The following is a 24787-nucleotide window of genomic DNA, read 5'->3' on the forward strand; positions in this document are numbered from 1 at the left end:
ATTATTTTATTTATTTATTAGCGACATTTATACCCGCTCTTCTCACCCCGAAGGGGACTCAGGGCGGCTTACAAGTTATATATACAGTGTTCCCTCACTACTTCACGGTTTACTTTTTGGAGATTTGCTGTTTCGCAAAAAAAATCATTAAAAATTACAATTTACAGCCTAAGGAAGGGAGAAAGGAGAAGCCGAAGGGAGAGAAAAGGAGCCCAAACGGCAATGGGAGGAGAAAGAGGTGATTTATCAACACATGATTGGTTGATAAAGACTTAAAATAGTGTATAACTACTAAAATAATGTATAAATATTAAAATAAATATAGTGTCCCTACTTCGCAGATTTTCACTTATTGCGGGTGGTCCTGGAACCTAACCCCAGCGATGAGTGAGGGAACACTGTACATACAATGTATTATATTATAAGTATAGCACAATATAAGCACTATATAAGCATTATATATTATTATATTGTACTATACAACTATATTGCAATATTATTAGTAATATTACATGTAATATAAATATACAATTATAATAGTGTATTATTATTATTATTATTATTATTATTATTATAAATGACATAGCAAAATTAAAATTTGCTCTTTGGACTTTAAACAAATTTCAAACTGTTAATGGTTGAATTCATGGATATGAAATCAATGGATAAAGAGAACTGACTATATATAGCTGTGCATGTTTGAGCAGAAAGGGAGAAAAATAAAGGATACTGCTGAAGGAGGCTGTATCAGTGGCTCTGTGTAGTCTTTGATACCCTGTATATATTATGTCACAGCAAAATGGACTTACATCACCTTTATCATAAAGATTCTTTATGGGTTTAGCCTGTGTTGGATAGGATTATACTCCCCCAGAAATCTCAGGTTCGTGGCTTGGGTAAACTCCTGAACTCAGAACTGAGCCTGGATACACAAGTTTTGGTGGCCAGGAGTGCATTTGCACAGTTAAAACTTTAGTGCCAGCTGTGCCTATCCCTTGAGAAGTCAAAACTGGCTAGAGTGACATATGCCTTGATAAGTATAGGTGAGATCTCGATATTTACAACCGCATTTGGTCAGAACAACCAACTGGGACTCAATTGTCAAACTGTCTTATTTTCTTTCTGGGGAGAATCTACACTTAGGGCTTTTCTACACATAAAATCCCAGGAAAAAACAGTATAAAACGAGGGTGGGGGGTGGCAGCTAATTAATGTTTGGGAAAAGTGTGGGCAGAATAGGGCTAAATGCTGAAACGTATGTGTTTAAAAGATGTGCTTAAAACCCAATTCCGCCCAAAAAATGTGCACTGACAGGTCTGTGTGTGGACTTGCTGCTAGGCCCTGGGATTTTTTGCCCCACTTTTAAACCCTCATTTTGAGGCTGTCTGGAAGTGCCCTGAGTCCACTGTATAGCTGCCCACCTGAGAGATCTCTTTATTCCACAGAATGGGGTCTTTTGACATGGTGATGAACTTATCTAAATTCTCCAACTGACTCTTTTACATCTTGTAATTTCATCCCATTTTACCAATTTTTATTTAATCAAGTTTTATCATGTTTTAATTTATTTTAGTTAACTATTGCAGAAGTTTTAGCATAGTGATTAGTGTTTATTTGTCTGTGTATTTTTGTTTTTTATTGTTGGTATGGTCAGTGGAGTAATCAATAAACAGATCTGAAGTCTGAAATCTGAACCCTTGATAACATCCCGTTTGGGTTTCTGTCAAATGCGTCTATATGGGGCTATCCAGAAACTTCAACAGGTCAAAAATACTGCAATGGATTACAAGGACCATGGGGCACGTTCCCCACCCTTCTAGACATTCCAAGCACTGTTTTAAACCTTTAAAGCCTTACATGTTTAAAACACATATTTGCTTGTATATCTTCCTGTACAAGAAAGCATAAGCTTTAAGGTCTACAGGGGAATGTTTACTCTTTGGTCCCACAACCTTCACTGGCGTGTTTGGTGGGGACACAGGAGAAGTCCAGTGGTTCCCCTCCCTGCTCTCTTTCTGCCAGCCAGGAAAGACTTCTTCATCAGGAAAGCTTATCAATTTTTATATAGCAGTAGTGTAGTGTGGTGTATTTTGTTTTAATTATTTATTAGTAATTAATTTTAAATGTGTTTTAGCTGTTTTAATTATATTTACTAAATAAATATGCCATAAATGAACTCTTGACTTAATGTGTTTTCCCAATGTCTTTATTACTAGAATCTGATACTGATTAAACACGAACACTCCAGACTCCACCAAGACAAAAAAGAAAAGTGGAGTAATAAACCGAAAACACAGAAATAATTATTTTACCTGAGCATGCTCCAAGAATTCATTGTATCCTCCCAGAAGAAGGCCCTTTCCACCACGATCCAAGAGTTCTCTCCAAATAATTGGAGAACGCTTGTGTTTCCATCCATTCTTTTCACAGGTCTCTTGTAGCCATGCCTGGAGGCAAACCCCACAAAGTAAGCATTGGAATGAAATGGCAATGCTGACTAAATCCAGGAGAAAACTTTCAGTGCAATGTTGAATATTGCTTCTGTTCCCCAAATGATGCCCGTTTGCATTTTTGAAGGCCACAGATCTATAATTTGAGAGGAAAGCCTCCCGGTATCAGATGAGGCATTCAACCTCCCCAGAACATGAGCCATCAGTGTCTTCAATAAGAAGCGTATCATTTTATACTTGAGTATCTGTATTGAGTGTGGAAGATAAAATGAGAAGTAGCCCAACTCTTATATAACAAAATCCCTTGGGAGAATTGATTCCTGCTTCTTCTCAAATGCATGAATATTTGGCTCCAAGTTTCACACATCACATTTGTATTCAACCCTTCAAATGCAATTGGAAGTATTATTGCAGCAGAGTACAAGTGCCACTTTCATTTTGCTATTTTAGCATCTTATCCAATTTATTTTAAAAGAGGAATTTGACTTTGAGAAATACACACACACACACACAACCTTTAACTTAGTGGCAATGCAGATAAGGCAACATGTGAGTTCTTTATAGCTCAGCTGTAAGGATGTTGCAGTAAAATATGAGAAATTTGACTACATGGAGAATTCTGCAACATAGCAGAAAAATAAAAGTTATGAATTATTCCTGTAACAAATGTATTAAAACCTTAAATTATGCCATGTCACATCAGGGTGGGCTGAGGGTGGGGAGAAAGAAGAATATTTTAGCTAACCTTTTCTTGGACATAGTATCAGTAAGAGCAAATATTCAACTGTATGTACTAGTGGACAGCATTTGCAAACAGTTTGTACCAATTTAGGAACACCATCCTATGACAATCAAAACTGAGGCTCCTGTGTAGTTCATTGTATTTTTTCTAATAAATATATAGATAAATGAACTAAGGTGAGCAGGTGCCATACCCAAACTACCAGTCTGTTCATCTATAAATGTCATTCTGGGCAGAGTTTGTGTGTTAGAAAAATAAAAAGCCACTGAACTTTTGTCCATGTCTCATTGTCATATGTATAACAAAGTTCAAGGGACAAGATCCAACATGGAGTGTCTGATTGAAATTATACAGACTCTTCAAAATTAACCTGTTTTCTCTCCCACAAGGGGCTTCCTCAGAGATAGGTGTCTCAGGAACAAGGCTTTCAAAATAATAAGTATAATTTATTTGCTTGTATTCTACTTTTCTCTCTGGAACCATAATCCAAAGCAGCTCACAACCATTAAAAACTATACAATTAAAAAACCTACAAAATATAATAATCAAAATAGAATTAAATGATGCCATTGTGAAAACAATTTAGTTAAAATCACATAAAATGCATAAATATAAAGGACATCCTGGCTCATTCTGAAAAGCCTGCCAAAGAAGAAAGGTCTTAGCCTGCCACTGGATGAACAGAAGGGATGGGGCCATTCTAGTTTCCCTGTGAAGAAGGGAGTTCCAGAGTCAAGGGGCAGCCGCTGAGAAAGCCCTTTCTCACATCCCAACCAACTGTGACTGTGATGGACTGTCCAGGGTTTGGGCAGGTTTGTAAAGGGAGATGTAACCTGCCAAATGGCCTGAACCTGAGCTGTAAAGGGCTTTATAAGTCATAACCAGCACTTTGAATTGTGCCTGGAAACAAACTGGCAGCCAGTGGAGCTGCTGCAACAGGGGAGTTGTCCGCTCTCTGTAGTCAGCCCCAGTAAGCAACCTGGCTACAGCTCTTTGGACCAGCTAAAGTTTCCAAACACTCTTTGAAAGCAACTCCACATAGAGCAGATTACAATAATCCAAATGGGATATAAGACAGACATGTACCACTATGGTCAGATCCAGCATCTCAAGGAACAGGTGAAGTGGGCACACCAGTATTAAATGTGCAAAGGCCCTCCTGGCCACCATAGAAACCTGGCACTCCAGAGAGAGGGGGGCTTCTCCGTGGCTGCTCCCTGCCTCCCTCCTTAAAGAACTAAAAATGCCCCCCCCCCCTCTCTTCATCTTCAAAAAGCTGTTAAACTGTATGTGTAATTTAGCCTTTGGAGAGAAGGAAGATTAACATCTCTCATACATATTCTCGCTTGACATCAGATACTTCCTCAGCCTGTTGACGCAATATATTATATTGTGCTTTTAATATATAATGCTTTAATTGGTTTGTCTTTTTGTATTTATTATGTTTATTTAGTCTAACCCCTACTGTGGTTCATTCATGAGTGATATTGAGTTATTTGATTTCATGTTTCGCTTTGATTGTTGTTTATGTGTTTATTGACATTGAATGTTTGCTATTTTTGTTATTCCCTGAGTCCCTTTGGGGGGGGGGGGGAGCAGGTTATAAATAAAGTATTATTATTATTATTATTATTATTAGTAGTAGTAGTAGTAGTAGTATTATCTGCAGATCTGTATCAGTATGCTAATGACTGATCACAGCACAAAACAAGTCAAATGCAAGAAGAAAATAGAAGATGGAAGAAAACTATGTGCACTTACAAATGCCAGTACATGTCTTTTCACCACCTGTTGAAGCACTCTGTCCCCAAAAAGTGATAAATAGTTTGAACCATTTTGGAAACCGCATCATGAGTGAAACAGACCAAAATGTTTTACCTCCCAGTTGTCAGGATGTTGCGTAATCTTGTGTATCCTGAAGTTTGGCAAATTTTTATCCAAGTAGTCAGCAAGTAATTCTGCTTTAGCATAAAACGGGCAGTCTGCCTTACCTAGAAATCAATGACAAGAGTACATATTCTTGATGTGGCAATTTCAAAGTTGATACTAAAAAGAAAACAAATATTTTGTAGAAAGAATGACAGGACAGATAAATCAAGGATAAATAAAGGATGCTTCTGTGACATGTGCCCACCATTTTCTCAAGGATGAACCACAACTTAAGATACACACCTTTCCAATAATTTCCATGCCTCGCACTGTTTTACACCGTTGTTTTTCAAAACCAGAAATAGTTTTGGGGCAAAGAGGCATTTCCAGAAATGCCTATAGCTTGGAAGGTCCAAAGAAGAGAAAATGTTCTCTTGAGGTTGCAGTGCTACCCCATCCTGCAATATTTCTGGACCTATTAAGTAAACTCTGACAACTTTTGCTGAATGCAATTGCACAATGTCCTCCCATATGCTATAACGTCAACTTGAATTTAGTTGGCATGAAATGTATGAAGGATGCTTTCATACACTGATCAAGTATGTATCCTTTTTCTAATGGGACAAATCATAAAATTGTAAAGTCAACAATCAGTATTTCTAAAAAGACAAAATGCATATACAGGCAACACCGAGTATATACGGTACGTTAGTTATAAATAAATAAACCTTGTCTTCCTTCTTCCCTTTCTTTCCCTCATACACCTTCTCCCTCTTCTTTCTTTCTTTCTTTCCTTCCTTCCTTCCTTCCTTCTTTCCTTTTTCTTTTGTTATGTCTGTATTTTCTGACAGTGAAGATACACTTTAAAAAAAAAAGGATAAGGAGGCTCTTCTTCTGATTTCACTGCAGAAGAGGTAGGTCTCTCAACTGCTATTAGAGAAAATATCTGAGGCCCCTTCTACATTGCAATATAAAATCCAGATGATCTGCTTTCATAATTTGGATTGTATGGCAGTGTAGAAGGGACCTGAGGTTGCCACGGTTTGTAGGTTTGTTCTTTTGAAGAGCATAATGCAAGCTCTTGAAGGAAACCTTTGGACTGGTTTTTTTTTTTTTACAATAATAAATTCAGGTTGAGTCCCTTATCAGGAATCCCAAAATCTGAAATACTCCAAAATCCCAAATTGTCCACAGGGGTGGCAGAGGCCTCATCTACACTGCCACATAATCCAGTTTTTGAATCAAAATTATCTGCTTTGAACTGGGATCCTTTCTATACTGCTCTATATCCCAGGATCTGATCCCAGATTATCTGATTATTCCAGATTATATGGAAGGGTGACTCTGGAGTCTCCACTGCCATATAAACTGGAATAAGCAGATAATCTGGGATCAGATTTTGGGGCTGGATCTACACTGCCCTATAGCCCAGGATCTGATCCCAGATTATCTGCTTTGAAATTGATTATATGAGTCTACATTGCCAGATAATCTGGGATAAGAAGGATCAGATTCTGGGATATAGGGCAGTGTAGATCTAGTCTGGATTATATGGCAGTGTAGGCCCCTTCCACACAGCTGTATAAAATCCAAATTGAACTGGAATATATGGCAGTGTGGACTCAGATAACCCAGTTCAATGCAGATATTGTGGATTAGCTGCCTTGATATTCTGGGTTATATGGTTGTGTGGGAGGACCCATAGAGTCATATAATCCAATTCAATTAGAAACTAGATTATAGGGCAGTGTTGATCCAGCCTAAGACAGTTACACTTTTCCTTTCTGGTGGCTCAAGACACACAAACATTGTTTCAAGGACAACTGTCTGGGGGCCCTTCCACACAGCCCTATATCCCAGAATATGAAGACAGAAAATCCCACATTATCTGAGAGTGGGCTCGGATAACACAGTTCAAAGCAGATCTTGTAGGATTTTCTGCCTTCATATTCTGGGATATAGCGCTGTGTGGAAGGACCCTAAAGCAGCTTTATGTGTACATGAAACACATTCTGCGGTTAGATTTGGGTCCCACCTTCAAGATCAGTGGTTCTCAACCTGTGGGTCCCCAGGTGTTTTGGCCTACAACTCCCAGAAATCCCAGCCAGTTTACCAGCTGTTAGGATTTCTGTGAGTTGAAGGTCAAAACATCTGGGGACCCACAGGTTGAGAACCACTGTTCAAGATGTTTCATTATAGATGCAAACATAGCTATGCCAACACCTGTACAAATGCGAACTCCCAAACACTTCACCTGCGAGGACGAATTTGGCCATAGCAGAAGCGTGGCTTTCTGAATGATCCGCCTCCTTCTCGCGCAGGAGAAGCTTGGGGGAAGTTGCTAGGCAACCGGGCACATAGCCTCAGAGGCAGGAAGCAAAAAAAAAAAAAAAGACTGGACTATTTTGTTTGCTCCCGGCACCCGTACTTTCGCCGGGTGAAGTCACGTGCTCACTTTGCGATGGCGGCTCCCGTTTGAGTGTCACGCGAGCGGGTCAACGAGGTTCGTGAAAGGGCGGAGGGGGCGAAGGTTTCCATGGAGATATTGAGGAAGGGGCTGAGAGGGGCAGAGAGTGAAGGATCCCTCGCCTTGCTATGTTTCCTTTGGCGTGTGTCTTGATATTCTGGGTTATATGGCTGTGTGGAAGGTCCCTATATCCCAGGATCTGATGGCAGGTTTTTTGTTTATCCCAGATTATGTGGCAGTGCGGACTCATCTAATCCAATTTAGAGCAGAAAAGCTGGGATCAGATCCTGTGGTAAAAGGCCTGTCTGGAAGGGCTCACACGGCCCTTCCACACAGCCCTATATCTCAGAATATCAAGGTAGAAAATCCCACACTGGGTTATCTGAGTCCACACTCAGATAATGTGGGATTTTCTGCCCTCAGTTACAGCGAGTGGCTCACCATTCAATGATTCAGAAGAAAACGAACAGCACTATGTTAACACGATTTGTGTTCCTGGGTTATAAATGGCATTTCCTAACTGGTTCTATCATAAAAACTCATAAAAACGTAGAAATATTAAACTGCCAAAACTTTGTTTTGGCAAAACATCTACAGCACATTTTGCTATAGTTTTTCAATGAATAGATCATTGAATTTCAACCAATTCAACCTTGTTTGTGGCAGACACAAACACAATGTTTCTGGAGTAGAACAACTGCAGTAGAGTCTCACTTATCCAACATTCACTTATCCAACGTTCTGGATTATCCAACGCATTTTTGTAGTCAATGTTTTCAGTACATCATGATATTTTGGTGCTAAATTCGTAAATACAGTAATTACTACATAGCATTACTGCGTATTGAACTACTTTTTCTGTCAAATTTGTCTGACATGATGTTTTGGTGCTTCATTTGTAAAATCATAATCTAACTTGATGTTTAATAGGCTTTTCCTTAATCCTTCCTTATTATGCAACATATTCACTTATCCAACATTCTGCCAGCCCGTTTATGTTGGATAAGTGAGACTCTACTGTACTTTCAAAGTAAGGATCACACAATTAAACAGGAAATCACACTTTCAAATTAGGTACATTTTTCAAATGTTGTTACATAGTGTTGTTTGCACTTTCCCTTAAATAGACAGAACTGCAGGAGTGGAAGAGGGGCTACATTTCGAAGAAGAGGTACAATTATTATGAACTGACGGGTCATTTTGAAGACCACTGGAAATAGTTTTTTTCCTATTTCATACTGGCTTCTAGTCTTCATATATTCAGAAAGTGTGGCAAAGTATGTCTTTTCCCCCCAGCTTCTAATCATGTTAGATGATAGTATGAATTGGTTGTTGTGAGTTTTTCGGGCTGTATGGCCATATTCCAATAGCATTCTGTCTTGATGTTTCATCTGCATCTGTGGCAGGCATCCTCAAATGTTTGTTCAGAGGTCTGTTCATGAGGCAAGTGGGTGTATATATATCTGTGGAATGTCCAGGGTTGTGAAAGAACCCCTGTCTGTTTGAAGCAAGTGTGAATGTTGCAGTTAGCAAGCTTGATTAGCATTGAGTAGCCTTGCAGTTGCAAAGCCTGGCTGTTGCTGCCCCGGGGCATCCTTTGTTTGGGAGGTGTTAACTGGCACTTAGTTATTTGCTGTCTGGAATTCCCCTGTTTCTGAGTAGAGTTCTTTATTTGCTGTCCTGATTTTCGAGGTTTTTTTTAATACTGGTAGCCAGATTTTGTTCATTTTCATTGTTTCTTCCTTTCTGTTGAAATTGTCCACCTGCTTGTGGATTTCTTGGCAAAAACCATGGCTGAGCAGGGATTCAAACCCAGAGTCCTATACCAGTGCTCAAACCACCACACAACAGTGGTTCTTGTTATTGGTATAAGGAAATTAAATTGTTTCTTCATGGAGCATTGAAGTAAGAAAATAAGAAACTGATTCCACAACCTTCTTTCCATCCCATTGCAGATTAAAACACCTGTAAAAGATGGCACCTGGTTTATCTCAGTCTCCTCGTCTGTGTCCAAGTGAGCTCAGTCATTCCTGCCAGTTTTCCTTTTTTCTCACTGCTATGTCAATATTACAATTAGGAGGACATGGTTCGATATTGGGAAATTGCTTTTTCCTGTTAATGATTAATTGTGGCACACAAAATATCTCTTAGATTAGCATGTTATTCTGTAGATATGATCATAAACCTGTATAATACAGATGAAATTCACATTTTGAATTCATTTCACAGGTAATCTGTAGAACCCTGATGTGGACGGTTCATTTGTGCTCTGATAATCTTTTAATGAAATTGTTTTCTCTGAAAGAAGCAAAATGAGTTGGAAACTGAATTGCTTTATACGGACAACGAAGCAGTTGCAGGCATGCCCTTATGTCCTGAGTCCTTTTTCTAGAACTGCAGTGAAATCTTTTACACTGGGAAATAATGGACATAAAAATACTGTGCGAAATAATAATCTGAGGCAACTCCTGTTTTATTCACCTCCTTTCTGTCTTCAGTCATCTATTCGGGGGTTTTCTCAAGATGTCCCATCTATCAACACAGAAAGGGAAGACCCAAATGAACAGAAAACTGCTAGTGCCCTGTTTGATGACGATGGGCCAATCCCTGCACCAGTGACTGTCAAAGATCCTCAACATGCATCTGATTTCTTGACTTCTGCAAGGGAAGACAGTAGTGCTATTGAAGAAAATGATGAAAGGAGTGCATCCCGGCAATTCTTTGATGAGCTTCGGAAGTGTACATCTCCCTGCGATGTCCTTGATCTTGTTGCAAGATTTCCAGTCTCTGAAAAGTATGTCAGTAACAGTCTGGCTACCATGTGGATGCTCACAAAAAAGCTCTCAGAAGACCAGAAGCGCTATGAGAAGAGGCTGATGTTTGAGCACCCCCAGTTTAGTCAAGTCTGCCAAAGTGTTATGAATGAAGCCAAGTTCATGTGGCGTGATGACTTGGCCTACAGCTTTCTGGCTGTGGTGAGACTGGGAATTCCTCAGAGCACCCGGTTGGTTCAGACCCTGCTTAGGGTATGCCAGGTAAGACAAAGTACCCTTTTCAATACAGGAAGGGAAACATGTCACTTCAAGTTGTTTGACTACTATCAGCCTCATGTAGCATGGCCTATGGGGAAGGATGATGGCTGTTGCAATCCAAACCCTTTGGAAGGTCAAAGGTTTCCCATTTCTGTACTGTCTAGTGTGAATATAAGGAGTGGTGACAGAGTGGTGTATGGTGAGCCAGAATCAACAATGGGACCTACTATGCATCATTACTAGAAAATGCTATAGTCTGAAAAATATATGCCAAAAATTGACCCAACAAACTTGGGCTGATGTATACCTGGGTCTGTGTAGTACCTCTGTCTGACATGGCACTGCTTTTGGCTTTTTGTAATACTTGCTTTAAATATGGCAGCAGTTCTTTGGCATTATCGAAGACTTTGATGGCCAGAATCACTGGGTTGCTGTGAGTTTTCCGGGCTGTATGGTCATGTTCCAGAAGCATTTTCTCCTGACGTTTCTCAAAAAGACACAACCCCCTCTTCTTTTCCCACCACGGTAGTGGTCCTTTGGCGCTTCCTCACAGGCAGAGAAGTTAGAAGGGGTCGGAAAAACCTGATAAAAGGCTCATCCTCCTCCATGCTCTTTGCTACCAAGATAGCTCATTGCCATTTCAGTTCATTTCCATTTTCTCCTTGGGATAGGAGGGTTAGAAGGGGTCAGAAGAACCTGAATAAAACCAGCTCCCCTCTACTTTTCATGCCTTGCATCTTCATAGGTGGTCACTTATGACTGAGTATGATTGTCTTACAAGGATAAGTGACTATGGAGACGTATTCTGGATCCACATGGTTTTTCACAATAAGAATATACATTTCTAGATGGAAGGCAGACATAAAAAGGGTTTGCTTGACATGCCTTTCTCTTGACAAGTCTCTCCCTTTTGCCCTCTATTTGTGCCTCTTCAAAATCCATAGCACCGTTGGTAACAGCTGACCTCCAGTTGGAAGGCACAAGGGCTAAGGTTTCCCAGTTCTTGGTGTTTCTTCCACATTTTTGAAGTTTAGCTTTCCATCATGTGTTTTTCTTGGAAGACGCCTGTACATGAATTTGTTTTCTGTGTGGAGATTACAGTGGCTTTTTGGTTTTTCCCCACTGTGACAGGGAGATTAGAGAGCATTGGAAGAAGCTGGGGAAAGTCCTGTTTCACTCAGCTCTCTCTACTGCGGTGTTGCTTATGTCTTTTGTTTTTATGTATGTGTAGTAATCATAAAAACTGAATGTACAATCATTCTTATCTGAACAAATTGAATTTTCCCACAATCATTCTTTTCCCATTCATAATCTCGTACAGCCTAAATAAACATCCATTGACTAGAATCCTGCTTATGCACAATGATCTGTTACACTGATGGCATGGTGCGCTTTTGCTCTGTGGTGGTAGAGAAAGCTAGAGAAAGCTGCTCTGAGGAGAGAAGGCTGCCCTTCAGACTCCTAAAAAGTGGGAGCCATGTGGGCAGCATTCTCTCTAGATAGTACTGGTTTTCATTACAGTGATATTTGATCAGCTCCTTCCCTTCTAGCCTTCAGAAAGAAAGTTAAAGCATGGCTATGAGACCAGGCTTTTGGAGAATACCTGCAGTGCAATAAATGAACATAGAATCTGTGCAATGACAATTAGAATGGCCCTGGATTACGACTTTGGATTATGTGATTTTAATAATTGATGTAATTGTTTATAGATGTTTTAATTCTCCGGTTTTTAATGTAGACGTTTACCAATTTTATGTTATGTTAAGGCATTGAATAGTTGCCAATATGTTAGGCTGCTCTGAGTCCCCCTCAGGGTTGAAAAGAGCGGGGTACAAATATGGTAAATAAAATGAATAATAAATACTTTCCCAGTTGCAATTTCCACCCTGGCCACTTGTGTTTCTGCCATCACTGCTGCTTACACTGCTAGCCAACAGGATCTTACCGCTTGTTAATTTCACCTAAGAGTCATAAGTCATGAATTGAAAAATGCATTTGCTAAAGAATAAGTCCACCTTTAGTCATTGCTCATGACTGGGTGTTTGAAAAGGTGGAATAATTGTTCATCCCATAATTTGGATTTGGAATGAAGGGCACTTTAAATCTGGCTGGTCAATTTCAACTGCTTGGGTTTTCCTTTGCATTTTCTATAGGAACGTCTCAATGAATTTGATGATCGATGCCTCTCCATTGTGGCAACTACTTTGCAAGGAATGGAAAAAAACAAGAATGTGGACGCTCTTCAAATTGGATTGCAGTAAGAGGGTGGGGGGTTCTAATAGATATTATGCATGACACCCATTTGAAATAAACATGTTTCTACAAGAGCCTCTTTTTGCCAGCTCAATATAGCTGTGGTTGCACATGATATTGAGTGCTAAATTAAAGTTGGAATTGTAGGTGGGCTGTATTGCCAGTTTGTAAATAAAGGCAGTGAGATACAGCTAGACTTAATTGGACTTAATTGGATTCATGGGCCTGTCTTTTGAGGGGAAAATGAGCTTAAGATTGGAGTGTAAATTGAACATAAATTGTACACATTTTGGCTTGGAGTCCCAGATTTGTTCTGGATTTTATACCTTTAAAACAGAGTCTGCTGTAATATAGTTGGGCAAAAATCCTATATTTGGAACCAACATGGAAGTAATAACAGAAGTAAGTCTGAGTGAATCTCAAATAAGAGAGATTCTGTTCTTGCTTCTGTGCCTTGGTTACTTTTTCTGCCTTCCTGTTTCTCACCTTCTTCCAGGAAATACTTAAAATACCAGGGTTCAAGCCATCTAGAATCCTTAACTGGTAATTTAGGAGTCTTCGTTATAATGAGCAGCAACTGGCAGCGGTGATTTACTAAGCAAGTTGGAGTAGCTGGCCAAGTCTGCACATAGCTATGGACTGAAGAGGAAAAACGATTGGCATTTATTCCTTTAAAACAGAGTGTATTCTGTGTGTTGTCAAAGGGTTTCATGGCCGGAATTACTGGGTTGCTGTGAGTTTTTCAGGCTGTATGGCCATGTTCCAGAAGCATTCTCTCCTTACGTTTCACCCACATCTGTGGCAGGCATCCTCAGGGGTTGTGAGGTCACAAACTCTGAGGATGCCTGCCATAGATGTGGGCGAAACGTCAGGAGAGAATGCTTCTGGAACATGGCCATACAGCCCGGAAAACTCACAGCACAACAATGTGTATTCTTTTATCAAGCTGATTTAACTCTTTGTCTTGTTCATTAGGTTGGTGGTAGAGCAGCGCATCCCCAAAATCTCAAATATGTTTATGTTGCAAACTATGATGAAGTGTATTGGGAAGGATGCCCCACTCACTCTAAAGAAAAAACTGGAGGTAAAAAAGATAGAAATTATTTGTTCACTCAGTATTGGAAATTGATATTGGTGCCATTCTATAACTGGAAGTTTGTACTAGAACAGAAGTGGCCCATTCCTACCATTTCTGATTCTTTTGATGTGTTCCTGACTACATTCTCCCCAGACATTTGAGTTCTCACTCCCTCCACCCTCCAATGAAGCAAATCAATCTCCTATGTGATACAGGCACATACACCAAATTAAACTACTTTAGATGTCGAGGACAAGGGTTTTATTATAATGAAGGATTTGAACATGTACTCCTGTAATCAAGATTCCAATCCTTTTGCTTCACACTTATTCTGGTGATTGTAGTTATACAACAGAAGTGGATGCATTAGCCTTCCTACTTTTCCAGGAACTGTGATAGAAACAACATCCATTGACTAGTGGACTCCATACAGAAAGAGAGGAAAATAGAGTGTACATAGTGTACAATTCCTTTTTTTCCCAGAAGAATCTGAACTTTAAGTAATTTGTCCAAATCTGAGTTTGCTTTCACTGGTGTTTGATAGTTCAGTAATTAGAAGTTTCTCCTTGTTTCATCAGCCCCTGTCAAGTTAGGATATTTCTTTTAATCTGATTCAAATCTCTTATTTTAGAGCAAAGCACTGAGTCAGATGCACCAGTTTACTCTCCCAAACGCTCAACACATGTTCGGTGTGTTGGCTGAAATGAATCATCGCTCACTTCCAATTCTGGAAGCTTGTAGCAACAAAATAATAGGTAAGTCCTAAAGAATGTGTGAAATTTTCTTCTTTGTTATATCATCTCCACCTAATTATAACATCCTCATGTCCTATTCTTTTTTGAAAGCTTGAAGGAGAGTAGCTAACAGCTGAGGAGCAGGAAAAATGGCAGAAATAGGAATGATTGGTTGGTTGTGGAACATTTTTCTCTAAAATATTTAACATAGTCATATTTGATACAGTTCACGCTAAAGGTCAGTGTTCAAAAGAGTTGGTTCAAAAGTTCCAACAAACAGTGCATGTAGTCCAGTGAGCCCTAGGACATTAGATGTATTTTTAGATCTGCTCTTGTTATTAAAAAAATCAACTAGATTTTTTAAAAAGTGGTGGTCAGGGTCAAAATGTGTTACTTTGATGACAAGGAGATCAGAAGAAAAAATCATTTGACTAACACTAATTCCTTATGTCATCATTTACCCTGTGTTCTGGTGAAATTTAACATAGGTGAGAGTTGTTGTTTTCACAGATTAAATGCCCAATTATGTTTTTAACTCAGTTACATCTCAAAAGTCGTGATGTACTTAATAAAATATTTTCTTATATTTTTGTTTATTTTAGAGAATATCCAGGGAATTCCATTTTGGCCACTGCTGAATGTTTTGAGGTCTTGCAGAGACCTCCATTATCGCAACAGTGCACTCTATTATACAATATCAGATTATGCCGCCACAGCTTTCTACATGTGGGACATAAAGCAGGTACAGTTTCTGGGGGCCTTTACACTCTTCTACATGTGTGTGTTGAAAGGATGTATCTGTGTGGCATTTGTAATAGCTAATTATAGCCTCTGGTTATCATTATATTCTAAAACTGCCTGAGATTTTGAATATTTGTTGCTGCTATAACTGCATGCTGCAGCTGAGAGGACAGAGTGTTGTGTTCTAACAGTTGAATGTCAGGTGATATTATACACACACACAAAAAGCTCTGGTGAAGAAGCAACTTGAGAACTTAATGTAAGTGACTCCTGGTGTGAGAGAATTGGCCGTCTACAGAAACGTTGCCCAGGGGACGCCTTCTGGGAGGCTTCTTTCATGTCCCCGCAAGCTAGAGCTGACAGACAGGAGCTCACCCCTTCTCATGGATTCGAACTGGCAACCTTCAGGTTAGCAGTCCAGCCAGCCCTAAGCTGTCCAAAACACATGCTATTTATCTTACGTTGAAGTTACATTTTTAAAATATAACTTTTCTGACATTCATACAGATTCAATTTAACAACAAGCCTTGTTTCTTGTTTTTAAACAAGAAAAAGTGACCAATTGTTGAATGTCAAGGACAGCAAATACAATACATGAATTTGGATTTCCCAGTTGAGTTTTATCTTCAGATTATACTGCCTTGTAGAAGTATCCACCCCCTTTGACTCTTCCACTTTTTTTGTATTACATTCTGGAATTGAAATGGTTTTGATTGTCATTGGTACCATTAGATGTACACAAGATTCTAAATACCAAACATTTTTTATTGTGCCACAAACCTTAAGTAAACAATGACAATCCAGCACTGGTTAAATACTTCTGTAATGCGCTCTGCATCCTGATGATTCATACTATCATTTTTGGATTAGTCTGAATTGAACTGGAATTATTTACAAATTGTTAAATTGAATTCTGAACCAAATTTCATGATTAATATTCATCCCTACTCTGAAAATAATGTACATTTTTCTTCTTGGTTTCAGGTAGTCCTCTTTCTTTTGGCCTTTGAGAATCTTAGCTTCCGGCCTGTTCATCTGATGGATAAGTTTGCTGAGAAAGTGATGTCTCGTCCTGAATCTTTGAACATGAGGGACACAGTGTCTGTTCTGAAATCCTATTCTCTTCTTAATCATACTCCCAAAGGCCAAAAGGACAGGTAGGTTCTGGTTAATGAAAAAATGTGATAATTTCAGAGTAATTGAGTTATCTAGAAGAACATCACAACTTGGAACATAATTATTCTGTGGGATCATTTCATTGTGATAGCCATTGTCAAGGTGGTAATTCATATTGATTTTTTAAACAATCTGGAATGACTGGAAGATTTGATAGGCTATTTATCTCCCTCTCTCTCTCTGTCTGAAGTAGGGGTTTCTAAGGAACAAAGCATGGCCCTCATGATATTTTGACTATCACCAGCCTCATGTAGTGTTTATGTATGGGGAAAAGGATTTATGTGCAAGGCAAGTAAAAAGGCAAAACCCCTCTGAACAAGTCTTGCAAGGAAAATCAATAATTTCAAATTGGGGTCACTGCTAATCAGAAACGACCTGAAGGCAAACAACAAGAGAAAGTACAGATATTCTCCAGTGGTCTGCATTCTTTCTGGAATGGAGGTTGTGGATCACTGGTAACCATAGTTCTGATACTTGGGTAAATATATGATTGATTTCTTTGTCGGTGCTAAAACTGTGATAAATATAACAACCTTCAGATGAATCGTGCCTTGAAAGTATTTTCAGGAGAATGTGCAGTATCTGCATTCTTCTATTTTTGACGTTTATCCTAAGACATGCCTATGTATTACCTGCATATTGAATACATAACTGTATGAGTAGCTGACCCACATACACATTAAATACCCATTGCATTCTTGGTATTGATCAAAATTCAATTAGTAACACATCTATATATAAAAAATGTACATAATTAGGACCGAGATAACAACAAAAACACTGGAGCAAATGCCACCAAATTTGGCCACAATACACCAACACATGCAAGGTATGTCCTTCACACTACCCCCCCCCCCCCCTTCCCAAACCGATCGGCCTATATCTATTTTTCACTCCCCTCCCCTCCCTTTTTGGCTGGAATTCTACACTCCCTTCTTTCTCCTTCACTCTCTGCACTTGCCCTGAGGGGGGCAACTATGTTTACAGCTGATGGGGGAGCCCGGCATGTGGAAAAGAGCAGGTAGAGAGCCAGCTGCCAGGGCTGTTCTTCTTGAAGGGGCTTCCTTCCCTACTCGCACACACACACACAGTTCTCCCCTGGCTGCCAGTCGGAAGGGTAGATCCGGCCACCTTTAGGCCCTGTCCCCTTTATGACATAGCAACCCCCTCAGCCACAATGGCGCCCAGGGGACAGGCAGAGTTCACTTAGGCCTCTTCCACACTGCCTACAAAATACAGATTATCTGATTTGAACTGGATTATATGGCAGTATAGACTCTTGGCCCTTCCACACAGCTACAGGGAAATTCCAGAAAGGAAACAACCAGAGCCAGCTAACTTCTCCCAACAAAGGATTCCCCCAGGGAGGAATCAGGCAGGCTTTGAAGCTGCAAGGCCATTAAATGCTAATCATTCTGGCTAATTGCAGCATTCACACTTGCCGCACCAAGACTATTCATTGCTGTTCAACCTGGCCAACCAAGGATTCTACAAGGTAGAAAGCAGCCAGGCTTGCAAGCAGCAAGGCTATTCAGTGTAATTCAAGTTGGCCAAACAAAGATTCCTCTACAGAGGAAGTAGCCAGGCTTCAAAGTGACTCTTTGATTGAGGGTGCTACTTCAGCTCGCCAAACAAGGATTCCCCCAGGTATACACAGCCAGGCATTGAAGCTGCAAGACTATTCAGACCAACAAAGGATTAACCTTGGTAGAAGGCGGCCAGGCTTTAAAGCAGCAATACTACTCTACTATTGAAGCTGACCAACCAAAGATTCCCCTAGGTAGCAAGCATCCAGGCTTTGAAGTTGTGAGGCTATTCATTGCAATTGTAGCAGCCCAAAAAACCATAACTCTAGAATGCAAGTACCCAGCCTTCCAAGCAGCATTGTATTCCATCTCACCAAACATAAGAAGAAAATGCCAGGCTTTGAGGCTGCAAGGCTATTCAGTGCTATTCCACCTGACCAGCATAGCAATGCGTGGCTGGGCACCGCTAGTTTTCTATAAAACTATTGGCATTCAGATCACTGTAATGTGAATTGTTAATTTTATTACAGAGGCTGTTACCTCATAACAAATCAAATACCTGTAGAAATTAAATGGTTCTTTGTATATAATGATATTTCTGCTAGGAAAAACTAATGTATCTGTTTGTCAAGTGTGAAACATGTATGTGGCATTTTTGCAAATGTGTAGAATCAAACGCATTGTTGTGCTTGTAAATCTCTTTGTATCTCTAACAATATGGAGTACATGTATTGCATTTTAATCCTTTCACTATATTTTAATATAACTATTTTATGATGGTGAGTTTTAATTATGCTATGCCCTGCCTTGAGCCATGATGAGAGGCAGGTAATAAACCAAAACAGTGTTTTTATTATATTATTATTATCTAGCTAATTAAATCGTGATTTTTTTTTGTGTGTGACTGTATTTATCTTTCCACATTTTTGAAGATTTCTTGAGGCTCTGAATAGTGCCTTGAAGACGTACCTCTCCAGGATCTCTAATGCGGACCTACTAAGGGCTGTATATTCTTTCTGCATTTTTGGATACCTTCCACAACCAGCACTTGATCAACTACTGCAAGATGAAATCCTCCATGATCTGGTGACATCAGGTCAGAGCCTTGTTTTGACTTCTGTTCTTGTCCAAATCAAAGCTGAGGCCAGACAGCTCCAGGATTGTCTTTGTTACAGGGATGTGAGTTTAATATTGTGTAAGACTTCCATTAAAATATTATTTAATAAAAAGGACATATCTATCTTCAGTTTCTCAGTATTACTTTTAAGGTTTTAGCCAGAATTCCTGGAACAAAGGGAGGAATTGTGTCCTCCAGATGTTGGATTGCAGTTGTTAGCATTACTTTGCCTCTTCCAAATTATTTTTGTTACAGATGTAACCCAAAGGGAACTGTCGGCTTCAGTTGACAAAACATTCATTTGACAACAGTGTTTCCATTTCTTTTATTTCCTTCAGACGGCCAGAATGTAGAACAAAATGAAAGGATGCTGCACGCCATCAATGTTTGCCTTGAACTTGATGGAAATTCATTGACTAAACGAGCAGCTTTACCAACAGACAAACTCCCTTCGCCTGCTTTGGATTTTCTTGATGTTCAGGAGGTGCTGCTTACGCTTCTGGGAGATGGAAGTCTGTTCCGAGAAAACGTACAGTTAGCAAATGGCTACAACCTAGGTATGGAATATTACATTCTTCGTTTTGCCTTTAAATAATCATGGATGTTGGTTTGATATGAAAGATCTGAAATAAATGAGTGGAAAGAGGGGGGGCTATGAGCACACAAGACGTCTAAGTGTCTTGCAATCTTATTTTTTCATATTTAAAACTTTCTTTTTTCACCAGATTTTGAAATCTTAATGGATGCAAACAGAAGTGTAGTGATGCCAAATACTGATCCTGATCAGTTAGGAGATAATTCTAACATTCAAAGGTATGTTTATTAGAATTTAATCTTCTTGACATACATTGTTGCAGGGCTTTCTCCTAGATTCAACACTTTCTTAATCTGTTAAACATCTAGATCTCATTTATTTGCTGGATGTTCTGCTGTTTAAATCAAGAATAAGAATTATGCAGTCCTTTGATACATTGTTATACATGTTGTTAGACTGCATTTTCCAGCATTCCTCATCATCTCCCGTCGCCTGTAAGTGCTAAGGTTGCTTCAAATTGTAATTTGGCAACATCTTATTTCCTTTCCTAGCATAAAACTTCCTCTTTTCAACTTAAGTAGGCTCATTGAATCAATGGGACATAGAAAGATGATGGCTTAATAACTCAGCTGTTGGTTCAGTGGGTCTATTCAGGACTAACTATTGGATTTAGATCCACAAGATTTAGCAAAATGTTCAACTAGGAGAAATAAGTTTAGTGAGGAGAGTGGTATAAAAGGCAGCTATTTAGTGCTGAGCTATTTGCATTGCAAAATCATATGTTAACCAAATAGGATTTATAAATAATAATTAACTTTATTGGTTGTCTGTGGTGAGTAAGAATTTCCTGTCTGCAGTCTGGATACAGAGTCTTGTACATTGGAGAATGCTTTAAGATCCATAGAAGAAAATGGAGACATATCTCCCAATGCTCAATTTTTTATTAATAAAAAAGCCTAGCATGTTTTGGACAATGTATACTCTTAAAGCTTCTTCGGGAGATGTAAAATTATAAAAGAAAAACACATAGCTAATACATAAAATCTCAATTACAGTAGAGTCTCACTTATCCAACATAAACGGGCCGGCAGAACGTTGGATAAGCGAATATGTTGGATAATAAGGAGGGATTAAGGAAAAGCCTATTAAACATCAAATTAGGTTATGATTTTACAAATTAAGTACCAAAACATCATGTTATACAACAAATTTGACAGAAAAAGTAGTTCAATACGCAGTAATGTTATGTTGTAACTACTGTATTTACGAATTTAGCACCAAAATATCACGATGTATTGAAAACATTGACTACAAAAATGCGTTGGATAATCCAGAACGTTGGATAAGTGAGTGTTGGATAAGTGAGACTCTACTGTATATTGATATACTGACTGGCCCATACATACCTACTTTGATTTAAAGTCCAGGCGTTTCTGGACCAGGAGTTTTTTAACTGGTTGCAGAACAAATAAAACATATGATATATGTCTCCATTTTTTACTGTAGATTTCACTGAATGCTCCCAAATATCTTCTACTTTAATTTTAAGATCATCAGTGAACTATGAAGGATGCTAACAACATGTGTATGGTTAGGTTGGCCAATAACCATTATGTCAAAATTATTCCAGACCTTTCTGCACTGCTAATATAACTGAATGAATTAATCTATGCAGGTCCTGGACTTAGCTGAATGCAAAAACAAAAAGCGATTTAAAAATAAGATTAAAAAATAAGTTAGCAAAACCTATTTGGTGTTTACCGTTATGTTTACTGTTATGGCACATGATTGATCAATTTGTCACTTCAATCCAGTCAACAGAATACTAAGCCTCGACTTGCCAATAGGAATAGAATAATGACAAAATGACTGTTTTATAGCAGTAAAACTATGATCCTGCATAAGGATATGGTGCTTTATAGTGCTTATGTTTATAAAACAGTCACAACTTCTCAAATACTCAGACAAAGACCTAAAGCATTAAATTGTCTTTATACAGACATCTACAAATGTCTGGATATTGCCAGACAAAATTCCCCTCATGTACCCATCAGCACATTAAATCCACATTGGGAGCCTTTCTTTTATTTCCTAGATTAAACCAAATAGAGATACCTGAGCAAAGAGCCTTCTCAGGGGCACTTGCTTATGGAATATTCTTCAGGGAGAAATGTGCCCATCTCTTCCATCATTTTCACATCAGTTGAAGACTTCTTTCTCCCAAGTCTTTTTTTTTTTTTTTTGGTAAACATTGCTGTAATTTGCTTGTTAATCTCCTGCTAGATCTTTTGTAAACTATCTAAATTCTGTTTCTACCAATATTGATCTTGTCATCAGCAGCTGCTATCTTGAAAATAATTATACTTATAGAATAAGACCAGTTTAAAGTCAAGGCAATAAAATTCTGATGAATGCTTTTATTATGAAACAAGAGTTTATTGTGGAATTTTCTTGGTTAGAATGTTTGTTCTGAAAATGTAAACAGAAAACTTTGAGCTGTTCAGGAGTTAGAAGACATTTGTTTGTTATGCCCTAAAGACTGGTTTCCAAACTTTGGTCCTTCAGGTGTTTTGGGCTTCCAACTTTCAGAAGCCTTAGCTGCCTTGGTTATCAGTCAGGAATTATGGGAGCTTTAACTCTAAAACTTCTGGAGGATCAGTTTGGGAATCACTGCCCCGAAGGGTCACCATGGGTTTGTGATTCAGTAGCTGAGGAATAGCCAGAAAGCCAAATTTCCCTGTGTCCCTATTGCAAAGAGGAGAAAACTTTTCTTGAGGGCTAGGGGAAGGAGAGTGGTTGTTCCTATCTTCTCTATTTCCTCTGAACCCACTTTGGGATAGAGAGGAAAGAGACCAAAGGGGGGACAGACAACCAGGCACAGCCCTGTTACTTTACTGAAAGAAAATCTGCACGGACAAAAACTGTGCAATTTGTGGAAGTACAAATGAGCAGCGTTTGTAGTTGTGATCAGCGGCCTATTTGTGAGTACTAATTCCAACTAAGTAGATCAATTAAATCAATGGAAACTAACCAAGATAATTCTGGTTCCTTAGGTGTGTATAAATTGGAAACTAATAGATATTTAAGAGTGGGACTCATAAACTCCAGATGCCATGAGACTACAACCCTATCAGGACAGACAATGGGGAGGAATGTTGGGAGTTACAGGTCAACAACAACTTGAGATCATGTGATTTATAACCTTGATTTAGGCCATGGTTTTGATACGCCAATGACTGTGACATTGATCAGACTAATGCAGTCACTCAGTTATGGAATCATTATCGCTCTTGTTGGTTTTAGGATAGCTTTGCTATGTGCCCCTGTGTCTGCCTTCTGTGTTGACTCAAGGCATCCCCGAGGAAGGCTAGCAATGAAGATGAGGCACTTGCGCCTTCTAGGTTATCGTGTGATTCTGGTAGGTAAAAGCAAAATGGTCTTATTTTATCATAGGGTCCCATGTTAACAATTGTGAATAGAAAATGAGAACTCAGATCATCGTTACAGCCTTGTGTGTCTTGTAAGAAATGGAAGGTCAAAGTATGTGTTGGTGACAACAATGATCAAAATCCCTGCTGTCCTTTTTATTCAAACAAGCTTTTAAAGAAGACAATTTTTAAGAATAATTCAGGGGTTGCTATGGTTTTTAGTTTGAATATGCATTTTTTGATTTTAACTGAATTTTAACTACCCATCATATTTAATTCTGTTTTACTGTTTATCTATTCATAGATTTTAAATTGTGCCAAAATTCTTTTAATGTATGCTGCTTTGACTCTCCTTGAGAGAAAAATGGGGTAATAATAATAATAATAATAATAATAATAATAATAATAATCAGTGCTACCACCAGAGAAAAGACATTGCTCTGAACCTGAATGTAAAAACTATTAAGAATGAATTCATTTATTCAGAAGCACTGCAGAAACTATAAGAAGGAGCATATTTTTATTATCTGGATTGAGTGTATTAATTCTTGAACTTGAAAAACATATAGTTTGCAGAGATTGTTATATATTTAAAGCAATCCGATTGGCTATTCACAACATCAGTGTTGACATTATAATTAAACATCTTGGCCCTGCTAAGTTCTTAAATGCATGTCTGTTTTTTTTTTTTTTTTTTAAGCTGTTATCGTTATTCAGGCCACAGCTAATAGATCTAGATAGCTTGTAAACTTTTTGTTTGCACAAAAAGTGCAAGTGTTGTCATCATGATTATCTCCTATGACTTTCAAGACAGTTACTGTGGTCTCAGTGATTGTTTAGAAGGTGTTGTATATTGTATATATCTATTTCATGTATGAGATTTGTCCACTTACAGAACTTCTTAATTTTGATTTTAAAATGACATTATTTCCTTCTTTTTTTCTTTGGAGATTCATTACCAGGAATTCCAAAAACTGAAGAAAGAAGAGGCTCATGAATTCTTAAAAGGAGAAATATTTTCAGCAGAAACATCTTCACCTTCTAATTAGAACATCCAACCAGACTATTTAATCTATATAGCAGACTTTAACCTGCTTTTCTAGGAGTAAGGCCCTATTATATGTACTGGTTGCTCTCCTGTGATAAAGGTTCAAACTACTGCAAAAGTATATATCAGTGAACCAAGCAATCAAGAAATCATGTGAGAAAGATCACCCTTCATACATACACAAGCTCATTCTGCTGGGCTTCATGCATTTTTCCCAGGTTTCTGTGCCTGAAAGCAGGGATCGACCTCTAGGTATTGCTGAGTTGCTCCATTTATCACCATTGCCTAAGACTGATGAGAATTGTAGTAGACAACATCTGGAGGATTACAAGTTGTTCGGTGTGATAGGTTAAAAAAGGGAGGGGAAATATAACACTGAAATTGTTATATTTTCTGAGTTGCCCTGACTCTTTATTAAGAGGATATTTGCTGAATTGCATTGTTAATTTAAAATATTCAGTCTGTGCTGTGTGATTTGTTCTTGACTTACAGAGGGAAAGCAGGATATACTGTATAAATAAGTTAATAAAAATCTGAAAGCTAATTGAATGGTTCACATTTTATCACAGAAAAAATAAAATTCAAATGTAA

General features: G+C 38.6%; 2 protein-coding genes across 4 annotated transcripts in view; one reads left to right on the forward strand and one right to left on the reverse strand.

Annotated features, from left to right (window-relative positions):
• The window catches only part of mdh1b (malate dehydrogenase 1B), a 24806-nt gene extending 17356 nt beyond the window's left edge, over positions 1 to 7450 (reverse strand). For 2 of the 3 annotated variants that reach the window (XM_008114931.3, XM_008114930.3), the window contains exons 1-3: positions 7316 to 7450; positions 5071 to 5183; positions 2313 to 2447 (exon numbers count right to left, since the gene is read on the reverse strand). In XM_008114931.3, coding sequence (XP_008113138.1) covers positions 2313 to 2447; positions 5071 to 5162 — 227 coding nt within the window. In that variant the 5' untranslated portion in view covers positions 5163 to 5183; positions 7316 to 7450. The remainder of the gene's footprint in view (positions 1 to 2312; positions 2448 to 5070; positions 5184 to 7315) is intronic. The other variant, XM_008114932.3, reaches the window with a different exon arrangement.
• Positions 7443 to 24787, forward strand: fastkd2 (FAST kinase domains 2). Its single transcript, XM_008114929.3, has 12 exons — positions 7443 to 7564; positions 9758 to 10563; positions 12714 to 12817; positions 13789 to 13897; positions 14523 to 14646; positions 15228 to 15367; positions 16351 to 16523; positions 19001 to 19164; positions 19524 to 19742; positions 19911 to 19998; positions 23024 to 23138; positions 24099 to 24787. Exons 2-12 carry the CDS (start codon positions 9841 to 9843, stop codon positions 24195 to 24197), a joined length of 2058 nt encoding a protein of 685 aa, XP_008113136.1. The 5' UTR covers positions 7443 to 7564; positions 9758 to 9840; the 3' UTR covers positions 24198 to 24787.

This window comes from Anolis carolinensis, chromosome 1 (genome assembly GCF_035594765.1).
Source record: "Anolis carolinensis isolate JA03-04 chromosome 1, rAnoCar3.1.pri, whole genome shotgun sequence".
Taxonomy (NCBI): domain Eukaryota; kingdom Metazoa; phylum Chordata; class Lepidosauria; order Squamata; family Dactyloidae; genus Anolis; species Anolis carolinensis.

Coding starts and splice junctions, on each gene's coding strand:
- fastkd2 (XM_008114929.3), top strand. CDS start 9,841: ATGAGTTGGAAACTGAATTGCTTTATACGGACAACGAAGCAGTTGCAG. Junction 14,647..15,227: donor TTGTAGCAACAAAATAATAG/GTAAGTCCTAAA, acceptor TGTTTATTTTAG/AGAATATCCAGGGAATTCCA. Junction 16,524..19,000: donor CCCAAAGGCCAAAAGGACAG/GTAGGTTCTGGT, acceptor ACATTTTTGAAG/ATTTCTTGAGGCTCTGAATA.